This window comes from Nicotiana sylvestris, chromosome 10, assembly GCF_000393655.2.
Source record: "Nicotiana sylvestris chromosome 10, ASM39365v2, whole genome shotgun sequence".
NCBI classification, from domain to species: Eukaryota; Viridiplantae; Streptophyta; class Magnoliopsida; order Solanales; family Solanaceae; genus Nicotiana; species Nicotiana sylvestris.
The window spans coordinates 66,937,468-66,949,671 of record NC_091066.1 but is presented as its reverse complement, the minus strand read 5'-3'; the positions used below and the strand labels follow the sequence as shown (position 1 = coordinate 66,949,671).

At 38.7% G+C, this 12,204-nt stretch overlaps 1 protein-coding gene across 1 annotated transcript; it reads left to right on the top strand.

Moving 5' to 3' along the window:
* Positions 1–1,400: 1,400 nt before the first annotated feature.
* On the top strand, positions 1,401–2,964 carry LOC104218854 (protein SOB FIVE-LIKE 5-like). The gene is made up of 4 exons (XM_009769439.2): positions 1,401–1,872; positions 2,504–2,575; positions 2,674–2,749; positions 2,840–2,964. Exons 1-4 carry the CDS (start codon positions 1,513–1,515, stop codon positions 2,866–2,868), a joined length of 537 nt encoding a protein of 178 aa, XP_009767741.1. The 5' UTR covers positions 1,401–1,512; the 3' UTR covers positions 2,869–2,964.
* Positions 2,965–12,204: the final 9,240 nt, after the last annotated feature.

The window sequence follows — 12,204 nt, the reverse complement described above, 5'->3', positions numbered from 1 at the left end:
TATTTGCAGTTGAGTAGTTTAGTGTGTATAAATATGTCATATAGGTAATGTATACTCCAAAAATCACAAATCTTCAATATTAAAAAAGTAAAAAAAAAAAGGAGAGGAAAGAAGTACTTCAAAACTAGCTTGTGGTATTTGTGAAATCAAATAGTTAGAGTACGCTGGCTGGTAGGGGTGTACATAGGTCGAGTTGATTAGGTTTTCAATTACCAAATCTAATCAGTTGTGTCTGGTTATTAAATCTAAAGATCAAAGCAAATCAATAAAAGTCAGATTTTTTAACCTTAGTTTTTCTCGGATTTTCAGATTTTCGGGTTTGTTGGGTTTTTTTTCCATAAAGTCTTCATAACACAAAATATAGAATTTGTGCTCCAAATATTTCTTTATCCAAGTAAGACAGAATTATTTAAGGTGTTTTTCAAGAAAACAACATAAAATATGAGATGATTTATGACATTATACTAAAATATTCAATAATAAAGATTATAAAATCGCATAAATTTTTTATTAATAAGCCATAATAAAAATGAACATAATCTAAAATTATAAAGTTGCTAAAATAAGTACGACTAATAAGTATTGTTATTTATATGACTAAATATTAAAAAACAATTATGCATTTTATCTAAACCATGAAAGACCTAAAAAACAGATATCTAACACTATGGTCATTCCTAGTACAATTGAATTAAATGGCTTTAGCATTAATATTGATTTGATTTTGGTCTAGATTTATTTGATCACTAACATTGATGGAGTAAAAAACATATTGGAGCATTCAAAAATTATTAGTCCAAATTTGAAGTAATATGTTCAAAGATAAAACTGTGAAAAAGTTTAAAAAATATTTATAAATTACACTACAATAAATACTTTTTATATTAAATATATTTAAAACTTCTATACATGTAATGTCGGATTTGTTTGGTTGCAGTTTGACTTTTTTAATTAAAACCAAACCAAATCAATTATGGTCGGAGTTTTTCCCCAACACCGAACCAACTGAAAGGGAACCATAGTCGGATTTTTCTTTTCTCTTTTTGACTTGAATTATGGGTTTGATGCGATTTATCGGTTCCTTTTGTGCACCCTACTAGCTGGATGTTGCAAAAATTTTGTTGAACATATTGTTTCTTGCAATCACACTGTATTTCTAATATCAATTGCCAATGGCCAAGACTTATTCTCTTTATTTGCCTACCCCATTACTAAGCCAACTGGCAAATTTTGATTCTTCACAAAATTGAAGAAAAAACCAATAAGGGCAATGGATAAAGCAAACGACAAACTCGTGTTCTAGTCTTAGTGCTAAGTTTGGTATTGTATACTTTACTCTTCTCCTCTCCCTACTTATAAATAAGTAGACTACCAACAAAGAGGAATCAGTCCATTTTAATCTTTAATTCTATCTTTTTCACCAACCTTTCTTTTCAAAAAGAGCCTCTACTTTCAAGAAAAAAAAAAGCTGAAATCTTTTTAGATGAATTTGTTGCTAAGAAAGTCTAAAGAATGAACATATCAGCTTCTGAATGCACTAATGAGTGTGAATCTGGATGGACAATGTACTTTGATGAATTCTCATATTCAGCAGATAAATGCAATGGAGTTAAGGGGAGAAATAATATTCATGAAATAGGAGGTAGGGGAAAAACAGTAAATGTGGATGACGAAGATTTGTCTATGGTTTCTGATGCTTCATCTGGTCCACCACTTTTCCATGAGGATGAAGAAAATGGACATGTTTTTTATCCTTTGGTTTCTGAATACACAATGGCAAAGCAAAAGAGGAAAATAAAAGAGCAGAGTGGAAAACAACACAATCTTTGTCTTGATGATACTGCTAGTTCTACAGTTTCCAGCTTCCCAAAGGCAAGTTCAATCATACAATCGTCAATAGTCTTACAAACCAAAAAGTGCTCCTTTGAATTTCTTTTTTTATAAATTTTTTTCCTTATCAAAAGACGTCTTGTTAACGGGAGCCTTAGAGCAATGGTTGAATTGTGTTTGTGTGATTTATATGGAATCACCCATCGATAATTGTGTCACTGTTAGCCGCCTTCATCACACCCTCTTGGGATGCAACCTTTTCTCGAATCCTACGTGAATACGAGATTCTTTTGTGCACCGTGCTGTCTTTTAAAGGCCATCTTGTAGTGGTATTTACCATGAGACATGTATTCCTTCTTATAGATATCACCAAAAAAAGCGGAAGACTAAGAAGACTTTGTCTCGCCCAACGGGTTAGGCATTGGCGTTTACCTCTTGCATTACATGTAGGAGGGGATGTAATACCTTAACTCCATAGTATTAACGTGTGTGTTACTATCTTATCTAAAAATTTGTAGTATTAGAGAAAATATTTTCATAGTGACTTAATTATATTATGTCTCAACACTCACATCATATATGAAGAATGGACAAGCTCATTCTTCCTAGTGAAAAGGGCAAGTTCTATTTAATCTACTTCTTTGATACTTAACTTTGCCACTTATGTTTTCAGGACACCACAGGTTTTTATAATGATACAACTTACATGGAGCAAGTAGCAGGCTACTCTGGAACATACTCCAAGGTATTTTTAATTTCTATTTCCCTTCTTTGCTTTTCTATTGTCATGGTTTATTCATTGACCATTAATCTATGCAAATGCCAATCCCTTTTTTCTTTCAGGGTAAATCTGCTGTGGGGAAACATTTTGGTTTCTTGAAAACATCTCTGAAGGGGAAAGCTTCATCTGAGAAATCTGGTGTGTAATGTAGTTAAAATTTTAAAAAGGCTAGTTTCAATTATTGAATTAGTCTTTTAAATAAATGGTTTGGCTTTGTGATTTTTGCAGGTTCTTTGAAGGGAAGAAAGAAGGGATGAGAATTTTACAATTAGATTTCTGAGGATCTTATATTTATCCTTCTTATGTTTTTTTTTTAAAAAAAATCCTTCTCCTACTTATTTGTTCCTGTCCATGTAATGGAAACAACTGAAAGCATAAATGTGAAGAAAAAACTTATGTCTTTATTTCACATAGTAGTTTTTAAAAAATAAAGGAATAGGACTTTTTCTAACACCAGTAGTGCTCATCAATGTCATCATTCTGCTCTCTGATTATTCAACGAAGTTATACCCAAATATAATAACAACAATAAATTCAGTGTAAGCTCACAAGCGAGGTTTGAAAAGAGTAGTGTGTATGAAGACCTTACCCCCACCGTAAGAAGATAGAACAACTGTTTTCGATAGACCCTCGGCTCAAAGAAAGATAATAAAAAAGCAGAAGCACCATAACACCAGCAAGATAACAAGAAAACCCAATAAAATGAAACAACAGGCAGTGATAGAAATAAAAAAAAAAGTACATGACTAACACTAATAATACTAGTATGGACAAGAACAACACACGACTATCTACTAACTCTTCACCCTAATACTTGACCTCCATATCCTCCTACCAAGGGTTATATCCTCGATAAGCTGAAGCAGCGTTATGTTCTGCCTAATTGCCTCTCCCCAATACTTCTTTGGCCTACCTCTACCTCTCCTCGTACCCACCAAGGCTAACCTCTCGCATTTTCTTACTAGGGCATCTGTGTCTCACCCCTTTATATGTCCGAACCTCCCCACCCCCAAAATAAATAAAAAAATAGATGTCTTGTGCTTCAAATGACAGAATTCTTGCATAAGACCAATTATTCACGGAAATATATAGCCATCATGGAGAAATGAAAGAACAACCTGTAACACTAGAAAGCAAGGCAAAAGTCACACTTTTCTTCTTTGAGCATTAACAATAAGTATGCACCCGAGGTTGACATCAAACGATGTTAATTTATCATCATTGTTTTAATTAACTAGGAGTATAATTTAGCGGTAATATTGTGTTTAAAGGCACATATTATGTATTTATTCATGAATATAATTTAGTGGTAATATTGTATTTAAAGGCACATATTATGTATTTATTCACGAGTTGTGTAAATACAGAGTATGGTCAGTACCTTTTTTCAGAGCATTGACAGCCTAGCTGTGGGAATACATTGGGGTGATTTGATGAGTTGAATGAATCAGGTAATGTAATCTGCTAAAAATGTAACAAGACAAGATGAATGATAAAGATTGATCCATTTAAAGTCACCAAAAAAGGCACAATCCACCTTCTCATGACAGCTACACACTATATATAAATGTCATCTATATATGTGTATATATCATATTGGTGCAATGCAATTATTGATTTTTGTCCTAGAGAAGGTTCTCCATCCAAATCTTTATTGGTCATATGATCCTTAGAATTGCCGTCCGTATCTTGGAGAGTGACATAGTTTCTGGAAAAAAACAAGACCTCCAGCTATTGTTCCTGAGTCCTGACAATTTCCTTTCATGGTCCACTCTAATCAATTGCTATTAGTTATTACTAATATAATAGAGTAAAATTGGAATGCACTAGTGTTAAAGTTACATGCCTTTGTGTATTTTGATGATCTAAAATACTTCTTAATGAGAACCAGATTGGGAACCTATTACACATCCTTAAAGTGCTCAAGAACAACAAGTTTCAGGTCTGGTACAAGTCTCAACAACTTGAGTCAAAAGACGAGAGAGGAAACAGATATTCATCAGTTCCTCTGATGACAATACAAGTCAACTCTCTACAACTGTAAATTCGCTGCAATATTTTCTGCACACGCAACAGTGTAGCAGTCACCTATTTGAGCATGCCTTGTACCGGATAATTACATACATCATCCTAATGACCTCACATGTATATTACCAACATGAGGCAAGGGAAATCAACACACTTGCACAACCCTAAATCATCAATTCTCTCTCAACTATGCTGCCAACTTCAAGTCATTAAAGAACAAAGCAACAATAGAATCAAGGACTAGATCCCAGTATCAAGTCTATCATACGTCCTTAGTATTGTTGTGTCTTTGTTAGTGTCACTTATTTATAACTCCTACTTAGCTTACTTAGAAGCATTTCTGTATGAGATGTTTTGTAAAATCATAAACAATGTGTTTGTGTTTTGGCTAGAGTTAGTCAAAGTGTGAGCTTTGTAATAAAATTATTACAAAGAGACTTATAATAGAGTTGTTACAAGTAGGTAAGGGATTAAGAGGTTAATTCCTAGATTACAATAGGTTGTAATCTGAAAATTGCTCAGTTAGTGAAGTTAAAATCCTACGAGGGTAGGTCGTGGTTTTTAACCCCGTGAGATGGGTGTTTTCCACGTAAAACTTTGTTGTGTCTTTTACTTACTATTGTGTGTGTGTGTTCTGTGGAAACTGATAGAGAACTAGGTTCTCTATACAGTTTGGTGGACCCTAAGTTTACATCAATTGGTATCAGAGCAGGTTCTTTCTACAAGAGTAACACCTAGAAATTATCCACATGGCTACTCCACCAAACTTTGAAGAAGGTCAATTAACCTACAGACCACCAAGATTCAATGGACTGTATTACGGATGGTGGAAGACAATGATGCATGATTTTATCATGGATGAGGATTCTGAGCTCTAGGACGTTATCTGCGATGGCCCCTTCATTCCCATGAAGACCATTGGGGAGACGACACTGACAACTCCAAAAATAAGGAAGGAGTACTATGATGCTGACCGCAAAGCTATATAGAAAAACTTTCGAGAAAAATAGATCCTCGTTTGTGGTATTGGTCCAAATGAGTATAATAGAATCTTTGCCTGTCAATCCGGCAAGAAGATCTGGGAGGCTCTCCAAACAGCATATGAAGGGACAACTCAAGTTAAGAAGTCAAAGATCGACATGCTCACCAGTGAGCATGAACTATTCAGGATGAAGGATGATGAGTTCATCCAGGACATGCATACTCGATTCACCTCCATCATCAATGAGCTCCACTCTCTAGGATAAATCATTCCAAGAAATAAACTTGTCAGGAAGATACTTAGCATATTACCTGGCTCTTGGGAAAGCAAAGTTAATACCATCACAGAGGCAAAAAATCTTCAAAAATTGACCATTGATGAACTCATTGGTAATCTGAAGACTTAAGAAATGAAGAAGAAGAAGGACCATGAAAGAAGAGAGCCCAAAGAGGAGAAGAACCTGGTCCTCAAGGAAGATAACAATGACTCAAGTGGCGGGGATGCTGATATGGCCTACCTGACAAAGCGATTTCAGAAAATGGTTCGCAGGAAAGGAGGCATTCAAAAAGGGGCAGCTCCAGCAAACCAAGGGGTTATGACTTGTGTCATAAATATGTGAAGTCAGGGCATTTCATCAAAGACAGTCCTCTCCTTAAGCAAGACTAGTGCAAGCACAACACAAACAAAGCGACCAAGAGGAACCCGGTTCCTAACAACAGATTCAAGAGAAAGATGCCACTGACAATATTGTGAAACAAGCTCTTGCTGCATGGAGAGATTCTTCTAGTGAATCTGGGGAAGATGATGAAAAAGGTGACACCTCCATGATGGAAATTGAAAGTGAAGCAGCTGAATATGACTCTATCTTTGCCCTGATGGCAAAATCTGACAATGATGAGGTAAACTTTCTAGATATTCAAAGAAATTTGAAGTCTTACTCTCAAAAGAAGCTTATATCCTTGGCCAACGTGTTAATTGATGCTTATAATAATCTTATAAATGATAAAAATGTGTTAACCGTGGAACTAGAAGAGGTAGAACATGAGAGAATGTGATGACCCGATAGGTCATCTCATGTTTTAGAACCAAATTCTGTGTTCCAAAGCCTTAAATATCTCATTTTACCCTTCCTCAATTTGCGTGTACGGTCCAGGTATTTTTTCGGAAGGCTTATATGTTTAAAACCGATAAAAATATGAATTTTTGCCTTAGAAATTTATTTGAATTGACATCAGTCAACATTTTGAGTAAATAGACCCGAATCCGTATTTTGACGGCCCCGATGGGTCCGTATCGTAATTTGGAACCAGGGCGTATGCCCGAAATCGAATTCCGAAGTCCCTCGCTCGAGATATGAATTTTTGTTGAAATTGAAAGTTTGAAAGTTTAATGAATTTTAAGAATTGACTGATGTTTGGTCTTGTTGATACCGGGTTTGTATTTTGGTTCTGGAGCCTCGGTACATGTCTATTATTATATTTATGACCTATCTATGAAATTTTGTGAGAAACGGAGTTGGTTTGACGTAATTCAGACGTCTGGTTGTGAAACTAGAAGTTTTAAAGTTTTCTTAAAATTTCATTCGATTTGGTGTTCAATTCATAGTTCTAGGTGTTATTTTGGCGATTTGATCGCGCGAGCTAGTTCTTATGATATTTTTGGGCTTGTGTGCATATTCTTTTGGAGCCCCGAGGGCTCGGGTGGATTTCGGATAGGCTACGGGTGTTTTGGAAACTTAGAAATCTGGTGTTTTTGCTTCAGTTGGTTTTCTGGTACGTTGTGCTTCAAGATCACGAAGGGGATCTGGGCTGAGGGAGGATTTCACACTATGCGAACGCGAGACCATGGTCGCAAACGTAAAGCTTTGGGGGGGGGGGGGTTTGCTCTACGCGAACGCGACGTGTCACTCACGAACGCATAGCGTTAGCTAGTCTGGGCAGGGGACTTGAGGTTATTCTATGCGAACGCGGGTCTTGTCCCGTGAACGCAGAGGTCAAGAGGGATAAACCTTCGCGAACACGTGTAACCTCTCACGATCGCGTAATCCTAGTAGGCTCTTCTCTTCGCGAACGTGATGAACACTGACACCTAGTGATAAAATAGTCCTAATTACGGGATTTTTGCCATTCTTTCAAAATTTCAAAACAAGAAGACCTAGAGGCGATTTTCCCATGAGATTTTCTTCCCCAATTTGTTTATAAGTGATTCTAACCTACTTTCTTTCAATTACCCATTACATTTTATGAGTTTTCAACATAAAATCTAGGATTTTCATGGTGGAAATTGGGAGTTTTGATAGAATTAGGGATTTTTGTAAAATTGAAATTTAGAGCTCAAATTGAGGTCAGATTTCAAAACAAATTACATAATCGGGCTCGGGGATGAATGGGTAAATGGATTTTGGTCCGAACCTCGGGTTTTGACCAAGTGGGCCCAGGGTTGATTTTTGACTTTTTGGGGAAAAGTTTGACAAATCTAAATTTATGCATTTTAGTTGATTCCTTTAGCAATATTTGATATTATTGAGTTAACTGTGGCTAGATACGAGTGGTTTGGAGACGTATTCTAGGGGAAAGGCCCCGGTAGAACTTTGAATTGACTGCGGAGTGAGGTAAGTGTTGTGTCTAACCTTGACTTGAAGGAATTAGGAACCCTCAGATTATATCTTAACTGTTATTTACTTTAAATACTTCCATGCTTAACTGCTACTTGTTAATCAATATCTTCCCCTATTAATAGCGTTTGCTCTTTTCATAGCTTCATGATTCTCTGCTATTTGCTTAAATTGACTTACTTGCACCTTCTAATTGTCAATTACTGGATAAGTCACGCTGTATAGTATTACTTGTGTAGATTCCTATATTGTACAAGGTTTCCTTTTTGGTTCATTTTGGTAATTGTTGATCGTAAAGGTTTTTGGTAGTTTGAACTATTAACTTGACTGTGTACATTGAGTATTTAGTACTTATATGGTGGGATCGGGCTGCACGCCCCAGCAAGTGTAATAAGGGTGAATTCGTACTATACAGTGGGATTGGATTGCACGCCGCAACATGTGAAATAAGGGTGGGTTGATATGGTGAAATAAGGGTGATTTATGATATTGATATTGATATATGATGGGATAGGGTTGCGCACCGCAACACATTTATATATTATCTCTGTTGTTGATGTTGTTACGGTGAAATAAGGGAGGATTTTGTGTTGTCTGGTGGGATCGGGTTGCGCGCCACAACAACCTATATATTTCCATTTCTTGAGCTGTGTTGGTTTTCGATGTTTTTATTCGAGCTGTTAAGAATTGGTACTTCTGTACGACACCGGTTTATTTCTTGAGGTTGTAGTTATTATTTTCAATTTTTTGTTTTATCGGGTTCCCTATTTCTATTTATTATTATTATTATTATTATTATTATATATTGCGTATAGATTGTGTAGGTGCCCCGCCTTAACCTCATCACTATCTCGTCGAGGTTAGGCTTGGCACTTACAGAGTACATGGTGTCGGTTGTACTCATATTATACTCTGCACTTCTTGTGCAGATTTTGGGGTCGGTCCTAGCGGCAGTTATTAGCGTGCTCAGATTGGACAGTTGCGGAGACTTGAGGTACAACTGCTCACCGCCCGCAGCTCCTGGAGTCCCCTTCCCCTTTCTATTTAGCTATGAAATTTCATTTAGACAGCTTTGTATTTATTTCAAACCCTTGTATATATTACTCTAGTAGCTCGTGCACTTATGACACCGGCTTCGGGGATTTGTAGCAGATGTTTGGAAGGTTTAGCTTCCGCATTTATATCTTAGTTTATTTTAGTTATTTCTCATTAGTTACTTCAACTATTTAAAAATGGATTAAATGTTCAAACGTTGGCTTGCCTAGCAAGTGAAAGGTTAGGTGCCATCACGATCTCCATGGTAGGAATTTCGAGTCGTGACAAGTTGGTATTAGAGCACTAGGTTACATAGGTATCACGAGTCACGAGAAAACTTAGTAGAATCTGGAGGATCGATAAAGAAACGTCTGTACTTATCTTCAAGAGGCTATGCAGTTAGGAACAATTTCACTTCTATTCTTCTCTGTCGTGCCATTTTTTTGTATCATTGCTGATTGAAACCTTTTATTGTTGTTCTCTCGCAGATGGAAAAAATATGCACCGCATCTTCAGCTGGATAGCAGTTGGAGCCCCCAGTAGCAGCTCCTACGAGGGGCAGAGGTCGAGGCCGAGGTCGTGCCAAAGGCCGAGGCAGGGGTAGAGCCAACCTAGAGCTCGAGCAGCAGCACCAACGATGGAGCCTCAGGTAGAGTTTGATGATGAGGTTCCAGCCCAGACTGTGCCTGTCGGACCAGCTCAGGTCCCGAAGGTGTTAATCACCACCCCAGTACTTCAAGATGCTTTGGTCTGTTTGGTGGGCCTTATGGAGAGTGTGGACCATGCCGATACATTTCTTATGGAACCGGGCGTCTCTCAGGCTGGGAAAGAGTACAAACACATGCTACTCACACTCCGGAGTAGATGGCTCCCCAGTATCAGACTCAAGCAACCCCGCTAGTTGGGGTATTCAGCCAGCTGTTGCGGCACAGGCCAGTGATGGTCATGCCATTTCTTCTAAGGGCTTATTAAGATTGGACAAGTTTACCAAGCTCTTCCCAAATCACTTCAGTGGAGCATATTCTGAGGACCCACAGAATTATCTTGACCACTGCCATGAGGTGTTGTAGAACATGGGTATAGTAGAGACCAACGGGGTTGACTTTGCTGTATTTCAGATGACGGGTTCCGCCAAGAGATGGTGGAATGATTATGTATCTACCAGACCAGCTGGGTCGCCTGCTCTTACTTGGGACCAGTTCTCTCAGATATTTCTTGAGAAGTTCCTTCCTATCACACACAGAGAGAGAGAGAGAGAGAGCTACCACAGGCAGTTCGAGCGCCTCCAACAGGGAGGCATGTCAGTCACCCAGTATGAGACCCACTTTGTGGATTTAGCCCATCATACTATTCTTATGCTTCCTACCGAGAGAGAGAGAGAGAGAGAGAGAGAGAGAGAGAGAGAGAGAGAGAGAGAGAGAGAGAAAGAGAGGGAGTAAGGAGGTTTATTGAGGGACTCGCTCATCCTATCAAGTTGCAGATAGATAAGGAGACCGAGAGTGAGATTTCTTTTTAGACGGCTGCCAATGTCACCAGGCAGATCGATGATGTTCTTTCATAGGAGAGAGGGCAGGGGTCAGATAAGAGGCCTCGTCATTCTGGTGGTTTTAGTGGTGCCTTATCTGGAGGAAGGGGTACTTTTGGTAGGGGTCATCCTCCCAGGCCATATCAGTCAGCGCTTCAGGCATCCCATAGTGGTTCAGAGAGTCGTGGTCCTTATGTGCCCCATTCTAGACAACCAACCTATAGTGCACCACCAGCTCCTATAGTGCACCTCCTATTTAGAGTTATTATTGTGGTCATCTGGCCCGTTCGGTCCAGTATCAGTTTCAGCAACCACATCACCAGGATGGATGTTTTGAGTGTGGTGGTTTGGGCATATCAGGAGGACCTGTTCGAGATTATTGGGTAGCATGCCACAACATAGTTCTCGTGCCATGATTCCAACACCTGTTGCACCACCGCTCGCTCAACCAGCTAGAGGTAGGAGTCAGGCAGCCAGAGGTAGAGGTCAGGCCACTAGAGGTGGAGGTCAGGCCGTTAGAGGTGGAGGTTAGGCCACTAGAGGTGGAGGCCAGCCAGCAAAAGGCTGTCTTAGGGATGTGGTTCAGGGTGGTAGGGCCCAAACCCGATGTTATGCTTTCCTAGCCAAGCCTGAGGCTGAGTCATCTGATGTTGCTATCACAGGTACTATTTCAGTTTGCCATAGAGATGCTTCAGTTATATTTGATCCGGGCTCTACTTATTCCTATGTGTCATCCTATTTTTCTTCAGATCTGGTTATGCCTCGTGATTCTTTGAGTGCTCATGTGTATGTGTCCACACCTGTGGGAGATTCTATTGTTTTAGATCGTGTCTATCGTCCGTGTGTGTTTATCATTGTGGATCTTCAGACTAGCATAGATCTTCCGCTTCTCGCTATGGTTGATTTTGATGTCATTTTGGGTATGGATTGACTGTCACCTTATCATGCTATATTGGATTATCACGCCAAGACAGTGACCTTAGCCTTACCGAGGTTTCCTCGATTAGAGTGGAGAAGGACTCCTAGCCATTCTACCAGTAGGGTTATCTCTTATGTGAAGGCTCGACATATGGTTGAGAAGAGGTGTCTAGCTAATTTGGCTTATGTTCGTGATTCTAGTGCAGAGGCTCCTTCTATGGATTCCGTGCCAATTGTTCGTAAGTTTCTAAAGGTGTTTCCTACAGATCTACGGGGGATGCCATCCAACAAAAATATTGACTTCTGTATTAATTTGGCTCCGGGCACTCATCCCATTTCTATTCCACCATACCATATGGCCCCGCCAGAGTTGGAAGAATTGAAGGAGCAGTTGCAAGATTTGCTTTATAAGGGCTTTACTAGACCTAGTGTCTCGCCCTAGGGTGCGCCTGTATTGTTTGTGAAAAAGAAGGATGGATCAATGAGGATGT

What these genes read in the sequence shown, in the direction of transcription:
- LOC104218854 (XM_009769439.2), top strand. Translation starts at nt 1,513, where the DNA reads ATGAACATATCAGCTTCTGAATGCACTAATGAGTGTGAATCTGGATGG. An exon ending in CAGTTTCCAGCTTCCCAAAG is followed by an intron (nt 1,873 to 2,503) that starts GCAAGTTCAATC and finishes TTATGTTTTCAG; the next exon opens with GACACCACAGGTTTTTATAA. An exon ending in ACTCTGGAACATACTCCAAG is followed by an intron (nt 2,576 to 2,673) that starts GTATTTTTAATT and finishes TTTTTCTTTCAG; the next exon opens with GGTAAATCTGCTGTGGGGAA.